The sequence below is a fragment of the Panicum hallii genome, chromosome 1, assembly GCF_002211085.1.
Source record: "Panicum hallii strain FIL2 chromosome 1, PHallii_v3.1, whole genome shotgun sequence".
NCBI classification, from domain to species: Eukaryota; Viridiplantae; Streptophyta; class Magnoliopsida; order Poales; family Poaceae; genus Panicum; species Panicum hallii.
Window position 1 is genome coordinate 53,574,109 of NC_038042.1, and position 17,690 is coordinate 53,591,798.

The 17,690-nt window shown below is 43.3% G+C and overlaps 2 protein-coding genes across 4 annotated transcripts; both read left to right on the forward strand.

Moving 5' to 3' along the window:
- The first annotated feature begins 234 nt into the window (after positions 1 to 234).
- Positions 235 to 12,153, forward strand: LOC112883071 (histone-lysine N-methyltransferase SUVR5). 3 transcript variants are annotated; one of them, XM_025948303.1, is made up of 13 exons: positions 235 to 544; positions 1,428 to 1,467; positions 1,555 to 2,481; positions 3,277 to 3,579; positions 3,657 to 3,767; positions 4,997 to 5,107; positions 7,152 to 9,911; positions 10,061 to 10,222; positions 10,581 to 10,697; positions 10,789 to 10,892; positions 11,304 to 11,441; positions 11,539 to 11,626; positions 11,721 to 12,153. In XM_025948303.1, the coding sequence occupies exons 3-13, from the start codon at positions 1,666 to 1,668 to the stop codon at positions 11,826 to 11,828; spliced, it is 4,818 nt and encodes a 1,605-aa protein (XP_025804088.1). In that variant the 5' UTR covers positions 235 to 544; positions 1,428 to 1,467; positions 1,555 to 1,665; the 3' UTR covers positions 11,829 to 12,153. The 3 variants fall into 3 exon arrangements, with proteins under 3 accessions (XP_025804088.1, XP_025804095.1, XP_025804079.1); XM_025948310.1 differs by lacking the exon at positions 1,428 to 1,467 and having other exon boundaries at positions 1,555 to 1,830; positions 1,918 to 2,481; XM_025948294.1 differs by lacking the exon at positions 1,428 to 1,467.
- Positions 12,154 to 12,640: 487 nt separating this feature from the next.
- On the forward strand, positions 12,641 to 13,390 carry LOC112889766 (histone H2B.5). Its single transcript, XM_025956541.1, has one exon. The coding sequence runs from the start codon at positions 12,738 to 12,740 to the stop codon at positions 13,200 to 13,202; it is 465 nt and encodes a 154-aa protein (XP_025812326.1). The 5' UTR covers positions 12,641 to 12,737; the 3' UTR covers positions 13,203 to 13,390.
- The last annotated feature ends 4,300 nt before the right edge of the window (positions 13,391 to 17,690 follow it).

Genomic DNA, 17,690 nt, shown 5'->3' on the forward strand with positions numbered 1-17,690 from the left:
TGGGCCATGCCGCCGTTGACGTTACACATTCTCTCGTCGGATCGCATCCCAGGCCCACCTCGACGAGATGATAGTTTTGGTCCACCTCGGAGACTACACCACTTCCCGCCGCATCGCAGCGCATAGCTGTTTAGCTAGGCCCAAACTGGCCCAAGAGGCTAACCCGGATGAGATGAAATCAGGTGGCGAGTTTTCTCAATTTTTTTTTCCGTTCCCCGTTTTCTTTCACCGGCGGGGCCGAATCGCGCACGCCGCCCACCTCCCCCCATCTCCCTCCCCCGCCCGCACGTCGCAAACCCTTCGTCGCCACCACCGCCTCCCGGCCGCGGCTCCCCTCCACGCGCGCCATCGCCGCGTCCCTCCTCCGTAGCCCAACGCCCCGGCTGCCTGCTCCGGCCGCCGAATCCTCGGGGCCCTGCTGTGGCCTCTGCCGCATCTGCCCGCCCTCGCCGGCGGCCGTCGTCGGAGTCCCCTCGCCGCGGCCGGGGGCGCGTCCTGTCGCGGGAGCCGAGGCCGCCTCCTTCGCGGTGCGTCGTCGAGGAGGGTATTTCCCCTTTCTGCTCCCTCTCCTGAGGATCGGTCACGTTCGGCTTGTTTGGGATTTGGACCGTTGAGCATTCTAGCAAATCTAGGGTGCCAGTCCTTGACCGCAATCACCTCAGGGATCCTAATCCACGGTCACGTCGAACACCTAGGAGATTTCTATTTCCACTAGGGCAATTTCACAGCACATTGAAACTGGCCGTTAGGGTTTTATGACACAGGTATTTAGTGGCCCTGGTATCCGTACGGAAATGCCACTATATTATGCAGTTTTGCATGTTCAACAGGCGCCATTTGTCCCTGTTGAGATTTTGCTTTAGCTATTTCAGACAAAATGCCGCACGATGATTTCATGCATGCAATTCAAATTGACTATACTTGCATGGTAGCTGTTGAAATGTGGCTTGTTGGTTAATCTACTCTTGTCGGATTTGAAAGCATCCAGTGTATCATAGACTCCAACTGGGAGTTCGTTACTTGTCTGAGTATGTGTGACAATGCTGTCATTTATGACAAGTTATTTAATACTTCCTGCCAAATGCTGAGCGCAACTCCTTTCGCTGTTTCTTATTTAAGCTTGAATCAAACTCTTGACTTTACATCAGTGCTTCAAAAGTCATCTGCTTAGCCCGCCTAGGCTCCAGGCCTTGGGCCCCACCCTCCGAAGCCTAGTTTCCTTGTAACCAGCCTTGGTGATACCTAGCTTGACTAACCGATGATCAGGCACAAACCTGCTGTCCGCCTAGTGTAGTACTTTCTAAAACACCATGTTTTCTGAAATTTTAAAAATAGCACGGGGAACAAAATAATACTGTCTTTACTCCTTTTTGCATGTGAACTGCAGTGAACACTTCATACATTTGTTAATAGAATGTTGTTTTCAGGTATAATCTATTTTTTCTGTTTAAAATGCAAGTCTGTTAGGTATTTAACACCCCCCCCTTTTCCCTCCGTAATATGTTTTCTTCTGAATTGTTGCATATGCTCAGCAGTCTTCTGTTTTCCATGTAGAACTACGTCGGCGGTGTTTATGGGCTTCATGCCAGTAGAGGATAACTGCTGCACTTTCTTTTGGAAGTCCTGCTTTATTTCATAGTGGTGTAGACCAGAACTGCCAAAGCAATGCTGATGGACCCTCCTGTTATGCAAGTGGATTGCCAGTTGCAAAATGACGTGGAAAAAACTTCATCCTATGACAGGAAGCTGACCGTCTCGCACCGTGATTATGGGTGGACAGGCTCTGATGTCCGCCCAACAGATGATGCAATAATCTGTAACCCAATTGAGGTTAACAATGCTTCTCAAACGGGCATAGATGAGGTATTAGATTCTTCTTCCAGAAGATTTCCTATTAACCTGGATGATTTACCTCAGGGGACAGAATTAATAAAGAAGAATGGTGACGATTCTCACTCCAATGATGTAAAACTTCAGTTGAATGTAAGCACTGAAAATAATAATGGCTTGCAAAGTGATGATGGCAACTTTAATAAACAAAGTTTTTGTAAAGAGGATAGGCATCATCCTCAGGAAGAGATACATCCTCCTCCCACCACAGTGTCACTACTAAGTTCATGCAAACTCAATGGAGATGCCATGCCTTCTCAAGAAGAGAAAATAGAAGAAGAGCATGTCCAAGTAGATGGAATTGTTGATGCAGTAACTAAGGAAGTCGGAACTGACTTGGTAGGATGCCATGCTGAGCAGAAAGAATTGCAGTGCACGCTACAAGATCTGTCAGAAATAGCCTGCAGTATTGGTTTAGTACGTAATAAATCTTCTCCACAGGAAGAGACCAATGCGTCCGTTTCGCCTTTAAATGACACAGGCAATAATGTTGATAACAGTAGTTGTAATGGTGATACCAATTACAAAGGGGAAGAGCTCAACATGGGTAACCCTGGAGATGAAGATCATGCTGTAGCACTTTGGGTGAAGGTACACTTTTCTTTATTTAACCTTATAGTTGTATATTCTTTTTTAGGTTATATGAGGAAATATTTGTCACATTTAAGGTCTCAAAACCTGTGACCATGCATTGCTGGGGTTGCGAACTCATAGCTCTGCTATGGATTTCTAACTGTATCCTACAGCCATGTTTTAGTTAAACAATGCTAGATTTGAGTGGACCATGCAAAGTATCTTCTTTTGTTCTTTTTATTAGTCCTACCAAAAAGGTAACCTGAGATCGATAGTCGAAGTCTTGACTAGAACGATTAGATAGGGCTTCTTTTCATACGTGGTCTTAGAATGAATACCTTCCTGTGGCCTAATAAACAATTTTTGTTTAGAAATTTCCATATCATGTTTCTTCATGACTCTGATAGACACCCCCCCCCCCCCCCCACAAAAGTGGTACACTTGGTTTCTTCTGTTTAGGTAAATATTGTGCACAGAGATGGGGTTTGCTGAAACTCAAATGATCATTTTCTGTACAGAGAGAGAGAGAGAGAGAGAGAGAGAGAGAGAGAGCTTTAGGTACCACAGGAATATGTTCTCCTTTCATGAATAATGAAAACAATACATCTGATGCTATTTAGTTGCAAAAACGAAAAGGAGAACTTTTGTTTGCTGATTCTTAGAAGATGAACAATGGGATCTGAGCTTAACCATTCGCTAATACCCTGATGATAATTTTTGCTACCTTCTCTTTTTTGGGCACATCCGGAATTTCCATTTTCTCCAATATCTTATTTGTGAGCTCGTTTTTTTACTCTTTTCATGTGAAAACAGTGGAGAGGAAAATGGCAAACAGGAATTCGATGCTGTAGAGTAGACTATCCTTTAACTACTGTAAAGGCAAAACCAACACATGACAGGAAGAGCTATATTGTTGTTTTCTTCCCACGGACAAAAACTTATTCTTGGGTAGACATGCTACTTGTTCTACCAATAGAGGAATGTCCTTTGCCACTTGTAAATGGAACTCATCGTAAATGGAGAAAGCTGGTGAAGGATTTGAGCGTTCCTCGGCGATTCATCATGCAGAAACTTGCCATTTCAATGCTAAATTTGAGTGATGAGCTTCATATTGAGGTTGGTTTTGTTGTTACATGTTTTCTTACTCTTTTGGCTCCATTCTTGTTGTTGACACAGTTTATATGTTTCTTTAGGCTGTAATTGATAATGCTCGGAAGGCCACAACTTGGAAAGAATTTGCTCTGGAAGCGTCTTGCTGTAGAGATTACACTGATCTTGGGAAGATGCTCATCAAACTACAAAATGTAAATCCGAGAACCTTGTTTCATGTGGATATTTCATGGAGCATGACGTCAACTTTGCAGTGCTTCTTACCTTTGATGATTTTTACCTTTTCTCATTTCTGCTGATTGTATTATGGAAATATTTTTCCATGTGACTAACTGACTATGATCTATTCTTGATGACCTTACGTGCCTACTTGTTTTCTATCCTTAATGGCAGTAAACTAAGTAGAATATTTCCGTCGGTAGTTTTGCCTACACAAACTTTTCCGTTAGCTGTTAATGGATGAACCATAGTCATTGTTGTGTAGGGTATGCAGTTATTTTATCTAGGATGTATCGCAGAATTCTGCTATGTCAATTCCCATGACATGAAATAGAGCCTGAATTATTACTATAAGCATCATCATCAACAACAAACTCTCTAATCTCGAGCAAGTTGGGGGTATGCTAGAGATGAAGCCCAAAAAGCAGGGGCGGATTCAAGGTCCTAAACTGGGGGGTGCTCATTTTCTCCTTCTTCTACCTCCCTCTTCTCTTTTTCTTCTTCCCCCTCCCCTTCCTTTCTTCTTCCTCTTCTTCATCTATGGGAGATTGCTCCTTTCTCCTTCTGCTTTAAATTCTTTCTCCTCCTGCTTTAAATTCTTGTCTGTGCAAAACTCAATAACCATCATCAGCTGTCGTTTGGGAGAGTGCTTAATCTCCAGTACGCTCGAGGATACTTATCCGATATATTTGTTTTATAATCTAGCTATACAAAGACAACTCATATAGGAATAGTTTTTTATGTTGTGACCAAGGTCAATGGATCTACTGTTACTAATCCCTCCATTCCAAAATATAAGGCTAACACGCATTCCAAGATTCAAAACTTATATTCTTTGACCAGCGATTAGCCATATGTAATGTAAATTTATTTTACAAAAACGATATCATTTGATTGTCAAATACTTTCCTATGGTTATGATTTTGTTGCTACAAACACTATAATGTTGGAGGAATTAAGAATTAGCACCTAGTTTTGAAGACCGTGCCAAGTCAAATTGCGCCTTATATTTCGGGATGGAGGGAGTATGTGGTATCTCAAACTGGGCTTGATGTTCACTAGGGCTTTTTCAGTTTCCACAAATTGCATTATTGGTGGTCTTACAAACATGCGAACAATGTCTGGTTCTTTATTATCTAAAACATGTCAACTGTTTCTTTGTGATGTTTCTTGGCATTGTTTCACCTTAGTCATTTAATTTCAGATGATTCTTCCGGACTACATAAGCTGCCAGTGGCTACAAAATTCTTTTGACATGTGGAAACAAAAGTGTACGAATGCACATGATGCTGAGACTATTGAAATGCTTTATGAGGTACCATACATTTTTATTCTCCTTTCTCTGCACTATTTTGTTTGGAAGGTTGTGATTTAGGGATTGTTCAGCTTGAAGCCTAACTTTGCCATGCTTAAACTTTTGTTACATGGACCAGAATTTCTTAGATAGGTATATGGATTGTTGCCACAACTGTGGCATGTCATAATATCACACTGGCACGTGTCATAGGCCCATTTTTAGACTACTCATTACCACAAATTTGGTGCGCTACCCTTCTGTAGGCCTCCTAATAGATGTTTCTAGATTGATTCTTTGTCTAACTTCCTCATTTGTGGCTGCCGTTTTGTCCGCAAATTTATCTATGTTTACTTATTGCAAAGTGGGCCGTGAACCATAGAGGTTCTTAGATTTAAAGAGTGCAAAAGGGGTGGGTCGGCCCACGGACCTACCCCTAAACTTCTGCATTCATGGGTCACAACCCAACCCAGAGGGCCAATGGAGCCTTATATCCTGGCCACCTTCCGTTGCAGTCTGATCCTTTCGCAAGACTTAAATCCTCCTCTCCTGCTATTTCTCGCCGCCGTCTCTCATTCTTTCTTCTCTAGCACATCCAGATCTGGCAGATTGGCCATGGCGGCGCGTGGGAATGTGCATAGAGAAGGTGCCGAGGTTGTAGGGAGCTAGCGGTGCCAGTAGAGGCTTGCCGCAGAACATTTTGTTAGGGGCGCCGACGGCTTTGTGATCTGCATCTATCTGCGGCCATAGCGTGGGGCAACGGCTAAGGTGGCTCTGCATCTGCACGCAGCCATGAATCCTGGCTTCTTGCTCCGTGGTTCTGTTGCATAGGTGAGGGGAATAAAACAGTCATGATTTTTGCTACCAATAGAATAGATGCGGGGATGCATAGGATTTATGCCTCTTCACGTGGAGTTTACCAGCCTTTGTTTCTTGGATTATTTTTCTTTTCGACAGCTAGCTGGTTCATGGATTGTCCACAATTTCTTGCCTAATCATCTCTTGCTTAGTTATTTCCCTTTCTGCTGGTAGAGATATTTCCTCTTTGGTTAGTATTTACTGGCTCCTTTGTAAGGATTCGTCATCAACGGGTCACCCACATGCCTATCCGGTTCCATGAAAATTAGGTCCTGGCCATGCGTGACAAATACATGGGCAGCATATTTAACCTGCCCAGTTGCATCTACTTTGTTTGATGGTTAACCTCTCATTTAATTTTTACTAATATGTTATTGGATGATGTCATGTTTGTCTATGTTTTCTCTATGTATATTCCAACTTCTTTTCTTCATTGTGTTCTTAGAAATACCTAAGTTATGTGGTGGCTAGGAATATGGATTCTCTATGCTAACCTAGTTATTCAGTTGAATACTTATGGTTGTGTTAATAATCACTTGAATTCCTCACACTAGATTTATAGAAGCACTCATAGCTTTTGCACTACAGACTGTTTCCATGACTTGTGGCCATGTGTTTCCCACCAAATTCATCTGAAAAATATTAATTTTCAACAATGCATATGGTTTTTCTGCTACATGTATATGTACATTGTTCTACATTCAATGGTAGAAATGGTGTTCAGAAGACAAATAAAACGTTAATATTTGACTGGTATTTTTCTTTGTATGAAGAGCTTGGTAACTCTGTTTTCTTTGTGTTGATTTTGATTATTCAGTCAATTGATAATTGTTTATTTCAAAACATCATGGCTTGTCACTCGTAGTATATTTTTTTAATCACAAATAGAAATTATGTATCTGCTCTTGGTTATAGCAACTAGATCATTTCTTGACCAACAAATTGTTCCATTGCGCTCTATCATGACATCCCTTTAGTATCATTAAAGTATGTCAAAGATGCAATTGAGGTTATGTAATTTGATTTTATTGAAGCAACTAGATTTATTCTTATTGTTTCTTTACTGCCGAGATACAGTAGTATTTGTGTTTTTTCTGCACTATTTCCAGTGTTCTGGTGTCTAATGTTGCTTATTCCCCTGTTACTTAATTTTCTTATTCCAATGAAAGTGTAGCCAATCATTTTTATTTCTTCTCTTGTTCAACAGGAACTTAGGCAGTCGGTTCTTTGGAGCAAGATTCAGGAATTGTGGAATGCATCAGTGCAGCCGGAATTAGTCCCTGAGTGGAAAACATGGAAACAAGAAGTCATGAAACAGTACTTTTCATCACATCCTTGTGGTAATGTTGCCAACTTTGAGAAAAACAATTGTTACAACGATCCAGCTTTAGATCAACAAGTTAGTAGAAAGCGTCCGAAACTTGAAGTTCGCAGAGGAGATACTCAAATTTCACACATGGGTGAGGCTGATGGCCGGACTGCAAAAGAAGATCTGAAGCGAAGTAATCTTCCTAGTAACTCTGTCACGCATGAAGCTGTAGGTGCATTAGAAGCAATGAATCAGAATAATGCCGTTACATTCTCTGGAAATTCTGGTGCCACTGAGATCACGGCATCTGGTAGTGCCAATCCAGCTTTGCAGAATGCTAGACTTGAGTTAGATTCATTCAAGAGTTCTCGGCAGTGTTCTGCATATATTGAAGCAAAGGGAAGGCAGTGTGGTAGGTGGGCAAATGATGGTGATATTTACTGTTGCGTGCACCAAAGTATGCATTTTCTTGACTATTCTTCTAGGGAGGACAAGACACTTACTGTTGAAGCTCCATTGTGCAGTGGTATGACTAATATGGGTAGAAAATGCAAGCATCGAGCTCAGCATGGTACTACTTTTTGTAAAAAGCACCGCCTCCGAACAAACTCTGATTCAATGCACCCAGAGAATTTGTTGGGTTCATCTGAGGTACCCCATATGAGGGAAGAATCTCCAAATAAGGGGGTAGAAGAAATTTCTAAGTCACAGTCGATGTACAGCATTGATTCTGAAACAGACAAGAATTCACACGCTGCTGTACAAGTGAAATTGATACCGACTGTGGCTACAGAGATCTCAGGTGAAAAAGCTTGTGCAACGGAGAAAATTGATCTGTGTGCTGCGTCAACTTCCATCACAAATACTGATGATGTTCCTCTTTGTATTGGAATTCGCTCTCATTACAGTATCATCGAGTGCCAAGATTATGCCAAGCGACATACTCTTTACTGTGAGAAGCACCTTCCAAAGTTCCTTAAACGTGCCAGGAATGGAAAGAGTCGACTTGTTTCTAAAGATGTCTTTGTCAATGTTCTGAAGGGTTGCACATCAAGGAAAGATAAAATATGTTTACACCAAGCATGTGAATTTCTTTATTGGTTCTTGAGAAACAACCTTTCTCATCAACGCACCGGTCTTGGTAGTGACCATATGCCCCAGATACTGGCTGAAGCGGCTAAAAATCCAGATGTTGGAAAGTTTTTGTTGAAGGTGATATCTACTGAGAGAGAGAAACTGGAAAATCTCTGGGGCTTTGGTTCAAATAGATCTAAGCAAATCTATTCTGAACACAAACAAGGATCTGCAGTGTTGTTGCACGGAGAGGGAACTAATCTTTCATCTGGTTTGAAGTGCAAAATTTGTACTCATGAGTTCTCTGATGATCAAGCTCTTGGATTACATTGGACATCGGTCCACAAAAAGGAATCCCGGTGGCTGTTCAGAGGTTATTCTTGTGCTGTATGCATGGAATCATTTACCAACAAGAAAGTTCTTGAAAGACATGTGCAGGATGTACATGGGGCTCAGTACCTCCAGTATTCAATTCTTATTCGATGTATGTCATGCAACAGCAATTTTTTGAACACAGATTTGTTGTACCCGCACATTGTTTCTGATCATGCCCAACAGTTCAGGCTTCTTGATGTCCCTCAACGACCTAATCGATCTGTTCTACAAACAGAAGGGACAAGTGGTGCGACCCTTTATGATAACCACAACGTTGAGAAGGATGATGGCTCACAGAAGTTCACCTGCAGCTTATGCGGGCTCAGATTTGATCTTCTACCAGATCTTGGCCGCCACCATCAAGTCGCTCATATGGACTCAGGTGCTGAAGGCCACATTTCACTGGGACGTGGGAAGTATCAGCTTAACCGTGGCCGACACTACTATTCTTCTTTCAAGAAAAGTTTACGGCCAACAAGTACATTAAAGAAGAGGAGTAGCTCTGGAATTGAGAAAAGTTTTAAGTTTCAAAGCTCTGGCCTATCTATGGTAACATCACAAATAGTTGAATCTGAAACAGCCAGCCTTGGTAAGCTACCAGACTTCCAATGCTCAGATATTGCAGAAACTTTATTTTCCAAGATTCAAAAGACAAGACCCCATCCAAGCAACCTTGATATTTTGTCTGTTGCCCGTTCTGTGTGCTGTAAGACAAGTCTTCTTACTGCACTCGAAGTTAAATATGGATCTCTACCTGAGAACATATTTGTGAAAGCTGCAAAGCTATGTAGTGACAATGGCATCCAAATTGATTGGCACCACGAGGAATTCGTTTGCCCTAAAGGTTGCAAGTCTAGATATAATTCAAATGCTTTGCCTCCTATACAGCTCATGTCAGCTGATTTTCCGGAAGCTCCTTCTGTTATTGATCCTCCAAATGACGATGACATGTGGGACATGGATGAATATCATTATGTTCTTGATTCAAAGCATTTTGGATGGAAGCTTAAAAAGGAGAGGGTTGTTCTATGTGAAGATGTAAGCTTTGGCAGGGAGAAAGTTCCAATTGTCTGTGTCATTGATGTTGATGCAAAAGATTCTTTCAGTATGAAGCCTGAAGAACTTCTGCCACTTGGCAGTTCTCTGCCTTGGCAAGGTTTACATTATACCACAAAGCGCGTGATGGATTCATCTCTTGTTGATTCAGAGGTACTCTTTTGGATGATCTTTTTTAATAATTGATATGTATACATGGACATATTGTTAATAAGGGCCCTATATTTTGAATATATGCACATTTCATGTCACATTGTTCATCTTCAGAAAAAAGTGTTTTCTAACAAATCATATTTCTGCAGAACGCTATGCCTGGGTGTGCATGTTCTCGTACTGAATGCTCCCCTGAGAAATGTGTTCACGTGAGTCTCTTTGACGGTGTTTACGATAACCTGGTGGATATCCATGGAACACCAATGCATGGCAGATTTGCATATGATGAAGATAGTAAGATTATTTTACAGGTAATAATCGTCAGCATCACACATCTTTTAGTTCTAGATTTTTCTATTGCCATATGAAAACACTTACACCAAATCACTGGCCTTAATATTTAGTTTTTCACCGTCCTTATTATACACCAATAGGATGGTTGATATTGATTTATGTGAAACTTATGTTAAAACTAATGTGCTTCGTCTATGGCTTGGGGCCTAAATGATGTGGTCTTGGTCCGCGCATCTGTAGTGGGTCTATTTTATTTAGGTTATACTTTTTAGTTTTTTTGTTCTTTTTCGTAATACTTGGGATCCACATTTTTATTTTATCTTCTTTGTTATTCTATATTATTTGATATTTACGTGTGTACTCACTGATTGGCAGGAAGGGTATCCAATTTATGAGTGCAATTCATCATGTACTTGTGATTCATCCTGCCAGAATAAAGTATTGCAGAAAGGCCTGCTTGTTAAGTTGGAACTCTTTAGAACTGAGAATAAGGTGAAGTACTCCCCATTATGGATTTTCTGACTCACGGCCTGCACCTGATTGTCCCTTGCAAGTTATTTTAAAATGCTGTCAAATTGTGCAGGGTTGGGCTATTAGAGCTGCTGAACCTATTCCACAGGGCACCTTTGTCTGCGAGTATGTTGGCGACGTCCTTAAGACTGATGAGGCCATGAAAAATGCAGAAAGGTTTGTCATTCTTTTCCTATGTTTTCTTTTTATACCGAACTCGAGAAAAATTGATGGAAGTTCTCAGTTGCCCAGAAAATGAGCTTCAACACACTTTTCATGGTTATATTTCCACATTATCTTGTTCATAGCAACGCATGCATCGCTAAATGCTGAATTCTTCATCCAACGGCTAATTCATCTCACATTTTTGAAGAGGTACACTCAACTATCAAGGTGCAATAACTAGGTGGATTTGAGTTTTGAATTTTTTTCCTTTTCTTGTACTGATGGCCTAATGGGTGATGGGATGCACTCACTGATTCTCATGCCATGCAGAACTGGCTGCTAATACCACACTGGCACTTGTTGTGGATTTATGTTGTATAATTATTTCTTCTTCGAAACTGATGAGAATTTTCTTAATTTCAGGATGTCAAGTAGTGACTGCAGTTACTTGTTTGACATTGCTTCTCAGATTGATAGGGAAAGAGTTCAGACTGTAGGGACCGTCAGCTACATGATTGATGCCACAAGATCTGGAAATGTGTCCCGCTTTATTAATCACAGGTAATTGGACTACTTTATTTAATCTTAGGAGCATTCAATGCTGGAACAAGTTCATTTTGGAACCAGTATTCATTTGTGTTTGTTGCCTTGATAACAGCTGTTCGCCAAATCTCAGTACCCGTTTGGTTTTGGTTGAGAGCAAAGATTGCCAGCTTGCTCACATTGGCTTGTTTGCTAATCAAGATGTAAGAATTTATCTATCATATTTCCAACATATTGTTTAACAGGGGTTTAACTTTATATCAGACCTTTTCTGATTGTTGCTATGCTGTTCTTCAGATTGCTGTGGGAGAAGAACTCGCATATGATTACCGACAAAAGCTTGTAGCAGGCGATGGCTGCCCCTGCCATTGTGGAACCAGGAATTGCCGAGGCCGTGTCTATTAAATTTCGCAGGAAGACAATAAGGAACTGTCCAATCGCTCGGTTGCAGATCCTCCGAAGCTTAAGTTGTGTAGGCCGCTAGGATCTCATTCTTCATCCAACCAATAGGGATTGTGATATAGGACTTACAAGCAGGCATTAGGCACACCATAGATGTTGATTTTAGTAGTCGTACCATCATGCTTAACTGATTGTTTGTTAGACGCCACCTGAAATGAAAGCGATTCAGGCTGCATTGCGCGTATTTGAGAATTCTTTATCATTGTAAAATACCTTCATTCAAATTTTACAGAATCATCATCGAAGTGAGTTAAACCGGTTACCCCAATGTTGAGGTTGTGCGTATGATCTGTGGCATAGGCTAGCTGAGATTCAGAACCAAGAAGTGATGGTGTTGTTTATCTGATTTTAGAAAAGAGAAATCTCTCCCTTAAATCATGGAAAATGTTCCTCATCTTTTTCTATTTTTGGGGGGTAAATTAGTAGTAGTAATCGCTAAAAAGTAATTTCGGAATTAATATTTTAATATCCCCGATTTCAATGAAATCGAGCTCCCGCCCCGCCCAGACTGAGCCTATGATCTGTGGGCCCACTGGCGAGTTCACATACGCGCGCGCCGAAACCAATTTCCCTCCGTCTTCTCCCGCCCACACTTTCGCCATGTCAGCGATCCGCTCGAAACGCATCTCAGCCGTCCAAGCCAACATGCACCAACGGTTTGCGCTCCTCCACGCCAGCAATCCGCGGCGACCGCCCTTCTACCAATCAGCGCGCACCGCTTTTCCTCTATAAAGGAATCGCCCCCGTCCCCCCTTCTTCCCCACAAATCCTCCGCAACTTCCCAACGCATCCTCGTATTCCAACCGAGCAAACCCTCGTTCCTCCACCACCGAGAGAATCCGACCGGCATACATGGCGCCCAAGGCGGAGAAGAAGCCGGCGGCCAAGAAGCCCGCAGAGGAGGAGCCCGCGGAGAAGGCGGCGCCAGCGGAGAAGGCCCCCGCGGGCAAGAAGCCCAAGGCGGAGAAGCGGCTCCCGGCGGGCAAGTCCGCCGGCAAGGAGGGCGGCGACAAGAAGGGGAAGAAGAAGGCCAAGAAGAGCGTGGAGTCGTACAAGATCTACGTCTTCAAGGTCCTCAAGCAGGTGCACCCCGACATCGGCATCTCCTCCAAGGCCATGTCCATCATGAACTCCTTCATCAACGACATCTTCGAGAAGCTCGCCGCGGAGGCCGCCAAGCTCGCCCGTTACAACAAGAAACCGACCATCACCTCCCGCGAGATCCAGACCTCGGTGCGCCTCGTCCTCCCCGGGGAGCTCGCAAAGCACGCCGTGTCAGAGGGCACCAAGGCCGTCACCAAGTTCACCTCGTCTTAGACTATGAAAGGCTTGTTTGTGCAGTGGTAGTTCGGAGACTTGGCTGGTGTGGTGTAGTGACTGTTCTGGTGGCTTTGGACCTGTATGAATTATCGTGGTGGTAATGGAAGGCTATTGTTATCTGACACTTGATCAGTAATCCGATGTTTGTGATATTATGCTAGCAGAATCTCTTGATTGGCTTGTGATTCTTGATGTGCTACTTTTCAAGATTTACTTGTCAACAGTGTGATTGTCCCTAGAGGCAGTTTGTTCTTGTTTTTGAATTCGGAATTCGGTAATGGAGTATGGGGTTTGATTTTTCGGTTCCAATGTTCCTTTCGTTCCAAATTCCAGGTCCTTCAAATATCAATCTTTTGCGCCCTATCACTCTGCTAAAAATCTTAAGAGAAGACTATGCTTTGCGTTTTCAGGTTTGCGCCCTCGGCATCTGAATATGTAGCCTGCAGACATACAGCTGAAACTTGAAAGTAGGCAGTGCAGTCGTCGTGCTTTTGAAATTTGGGAGAGGGAAGAAGCTTTTGGTCACGAGGTATTTGGGCGGGGTTTGAATTCAGGACCTGCCGGGAGCCAGGGATCCAACCTTTTTTGGCGCCTCTTCAAAATTTTCAGCAATTAAACCAAAGTAGGCGGTGACAGATGGAGACACTGGCTCTCCGTTTGTTTAAGCTTGTGACCAATTTTGAGAGTTCATTTTTGAAAAATTCAAAAATTAGATAAATCTCGTAATCCAGAATCGATAATTCAGAATGAGAGTCATCTGATTTTTTAAATTTTTCAAAATTGAACCTTTAAAATTAGTCAGAAGCTGAAATAAAAGGGACCGAAGTTGCCTACGCACCTCCGCAAAGCCCAAATCCAAACGGAGAACCGCTGCCGCGGCGTTCCTCAACCAAAATCCATAACCGGAGGGTTCGCTTCGAGCGAGTCCGAAGCGACGTTCTGAACCCAGCTCACGTACCGCATTAATGGGCGAACAGCCCAACCCTTGGAACCACCTACAGCTCCAGGTGGCGAAGAGCCGACATCGAGGTGCCAAACCTTCCCGTCGATGTGGACTCTTGGGGAAGATCAGCCTCTTATCCCTAGAGTAACTTTTATCCGTTGAGCGACGGCCCTTCCACTCGGCACCGTCGGATCACTAAGGCCGACTTTCGTCTCTGCTCGACGGGTGAGTCTTGCAGTCAAGCTCCCTTCTGCCTTTGCACTCGAGGACCAATGTCCGTTTGGCCCGAGGAAACCTTTGCACGCCTCCGTTACCTTTTGGGAGGCCTACGCCCCATAGAAACTGTCTACTTGAGACTGTCTCTTGGCCCGCGGGTCTGACACAAGGTTAGAATCCGAGCTTTTCCAGAGTGGTATCTCACTGATGGCTCGGGCCCCCCCCGGAAGGGGGCCTTCTTCGCCTTCCACCTAAGCTGCGCAGGAAAGGCCCAAAGCCAATCCCAAAGGATAAGGATTGTCCCGGCACGACCACGACAGAGCATGGAGACGACATGAATGAGATCGTGGTGGAGACGGAACAGCACAACCACCCGAAGCCGTAGCAGGCTAAAGGGCCGGCGGCGTAGGCATCGAGAGGAAAGTCGAGCGAACCGGCCCACCAAGATACTGCTGGACCAAAAACCTACTGCGCCTGCCCCTAAGCCCGCGAACAGACGCAGGCCCAATCACAGCCAAAAAGGAAAGAAACGCCAACGACGGCCCACATGGCAGACAGCCTCAGCGTCCGGCGGGTCACCGGCCAAGAGGCGAGAGGCGGCGGGCGGACAACTCTTCAGGCGAGCCGACGGCGTGGCGTGCATCAAGAACCTCAACTGTTCCCCCGCCACCTTTCCTCGTGCAGCAATGCCAACCAAGCAGGGAAACGAACTGAGGGGGAAAAAGAAAAGTCAGAAAACAATCGGTGGTAAACTATAAATTCTAGCGTACTCTTCACAATTTATTTTTAGCTTAAAATTATATAAAATTAGAGTCTAGCTCTTTAAAAGTTTGGTTCTTAGATTATCTAGCCTAAAATTTAAAATCTTTTACCACCCGTAGTTTCGCTTGTGAAACAAAAACCGGCCCTGTCGTTATAACTTAACGAGTCAACAAAGCTACACACGGGTTCTTGGCACGATTCCAGGGCGTTTCCTCATGGCATCCTCTCGGCGCACTCGGAACGCTCCCGGGCTGTCTCAGGAGGAAGAAACCCAAGCTGACGACGTGTCGCCGTCGTGCAGTACGGCGGCGGAGTGGGGTCGGCCGGCGGTGCGTGGCCTCAGGAGCGTCCAGGTCGAGCCGGTTTGGCCGGGGCCAAGCCAGAGCCGCTCCTGCAAGCCTCTTCCTCCTCCAGTCCTCCTGGGCATCGCTGGTTTAATTTGCTTAGGCGCCAAATGGGCTCTGTGAAATGGTTGTGCCGTGTGTTTTTGTTTTAAAAATAATAATAAAAAGATGTAGTAGTTGCTTATGTTGAAGTTGATGTAGTATAGTCTTATCTCAACAGCACAGCACTGTCAGCCGGATCCGTCAATGCTTTAGTTTTGTCAGATATCCATGCATATGCTGCACGGCATGTTTTCAGCGCCGGACAGAGATGGAAGAGCATCTGATGCAAGAAGGGCGGCCGGCTCCGATGCCAATTGACCACCTTTCTTGTTTCTCTGAGCAACACATGCATGTGCTCCATGCGGCTTAGCACCTCTAGCCATGAGCTGTATGTCACTTTGATAACGAAATCTATATATAAGCGGCTTAATCTCAATGTGAATTTTGCTAGTTTTAACAATTGATTGATACAATTATATCCGGGTTAATGATAAAACAAACCTCATACCACCAGGTTGTGTTTTGTTATAGATGCAAGAGAAAGATGCAGCCAAAGTTTGTAATAAAAGATTACTCCCTCCTTTCCATAAAAAGTGCGATTCTAGTTTATTTTAGATAGATTAGTGGTAGCGTGCAAAGATTCAAATACCCTCATTTATTTGCCGCATGCGATTAGTTTTGTATGTAAATCAAATCTGACCCCTTGATTAGGTAGGTAGTTGAAGATCCAATCTCTAGAATTGCACTCTTTGTAGAATTGCACTCTTTGTGCACTTTTCATGAGACGTAGGGAGTACCCTGTTCTGTAGTGCAGCAGCCAGCAGCTGCAGCCAGCCACGCAATATCTAATAGTTGCACCTAGTCATCTACCACCAATCATCAACAAATTCCAAAGGCGAATACAATCCAAGAAACTATATGTATTCCTCATGCAGTTTTTACAAAAAGAAATGACTGATAATTACATGTTTATTAGAGCATGTACTGCATTATCTTCATGTCATCAGATTAGCCAGATGGCAAGACAATTCAGCTATATAGAATTGTAAAGGTACTAGCAGCTTTAGCTACGAACACGATAAGCAAAGCATCACTCCGAAGGTGAAGGCGTAGTGGCAGGGGGAATCTCATTCACGCTCTCTTCTGCATATCTGGTAGCTTGCGTATGAATCTTCGCAGCTTTACAAGGAATAACCTTAAAGTTGGCCAATATAACGCATTGAGCGTTGGATGCTTAATGCAACAGTACTAGCCCCACGTGCCATCACGATGGGACGCGATACGTTTCGTTAGTCACCTAATAATCACATAGTAACATAAGAACGAGAATAATATATTGATCAAATAGCTCGGTGCTTAATGAACAATTTAGAATTTAAATATATGCTGCAAGGACATACAAATAGCAACTTCATTTTTTTAAACGAATTTCATATATATTTTGAAGCTTTTGCTAGTTCGTAGCGAGTCTTAGCTCATGCATCTAGAGGCAGCATGTTATCTACCTATGGAAATGTGAGCATTGGTTCCCGTACTCCAACTCTCCCTTTGATCGACTTTCTTTTTTTGTGAATATCTTTTACACAGAGGAATGTTATCTATTTAAACTATAAAGGCACCAATAGATTTCTGAGTAAATTCCCTCAATGACACTAAAATTTATATGGATTCCCTGAATGCCATTGATCTTAGGTTGCCTTGCGTGCCACTAGAAAAAGTTCTGCATCCCTCTTATTCCATTTCCATTAGCTGCCTGTTAGAAGAGGGTTAAATGGCGAGTTAAAATGACAATTTTACCTATATGGAATGAACACATTGATGTGGACAGTATGATGAAGAAAAAATAGTGTCGTACTGCTTGCTGGTATAGAAAAATGTATAGCACAGCCTAACACGCGCCAGTTCCTTCACATGCATTTCCACGAACACAAGGCCAGACAGATCTAATCACATGGCCCACTGGTCTCCTTTTCAGGTATCATCTAATGTAGTTGGGGAGGGAGGGAGGGAGAGAGGGAGGGAGAGAGAGAGAGAGAGAGAGAGAGAGAGAGAGAGAGAGAGAGAGAGAGAGAGAGAGAGAGAACCATACAAATGCTTAAGGAAATGTGAGTAAGCTTCGCACTACAATCCAACACAATGAAGCTATAGTAGGAATATACATAACAATCATGTGTGATT

Excerpts from the sequence above, each read along its gene's own strand:
- LOC112883071 (XM_025948303.1), top strand. The coding sequence starts at position 1,666 with ATGCTGATGGACCCTCCTGTTATGCAAGTGGATTGCCAGTTGCAAAAT. Across the intron at positions 9,912-10,060 it reads CATCTCTTGTTGATTCAGAG|AACGCTATGCCTGGGTGTGC; the intron begins GTACTCTTTTGG and ends ATATTTCTGCAG. Across the intron at positions 11,442-11,538 it reads TCCCGCTTTATTAATCACAG|CTGTTCGCCAAATCTCAGTA; the intron begins GTAATTGGACTA and ends CCTTGATAACAG.
- LOC112889766 (XM_025956541.1), top strand. The coding sequence starts at position 12,738 with ATGGCGCCCAAGGCGGAGAAGAAGCCGGCGGCCAAGAAGCCCGCAGAG.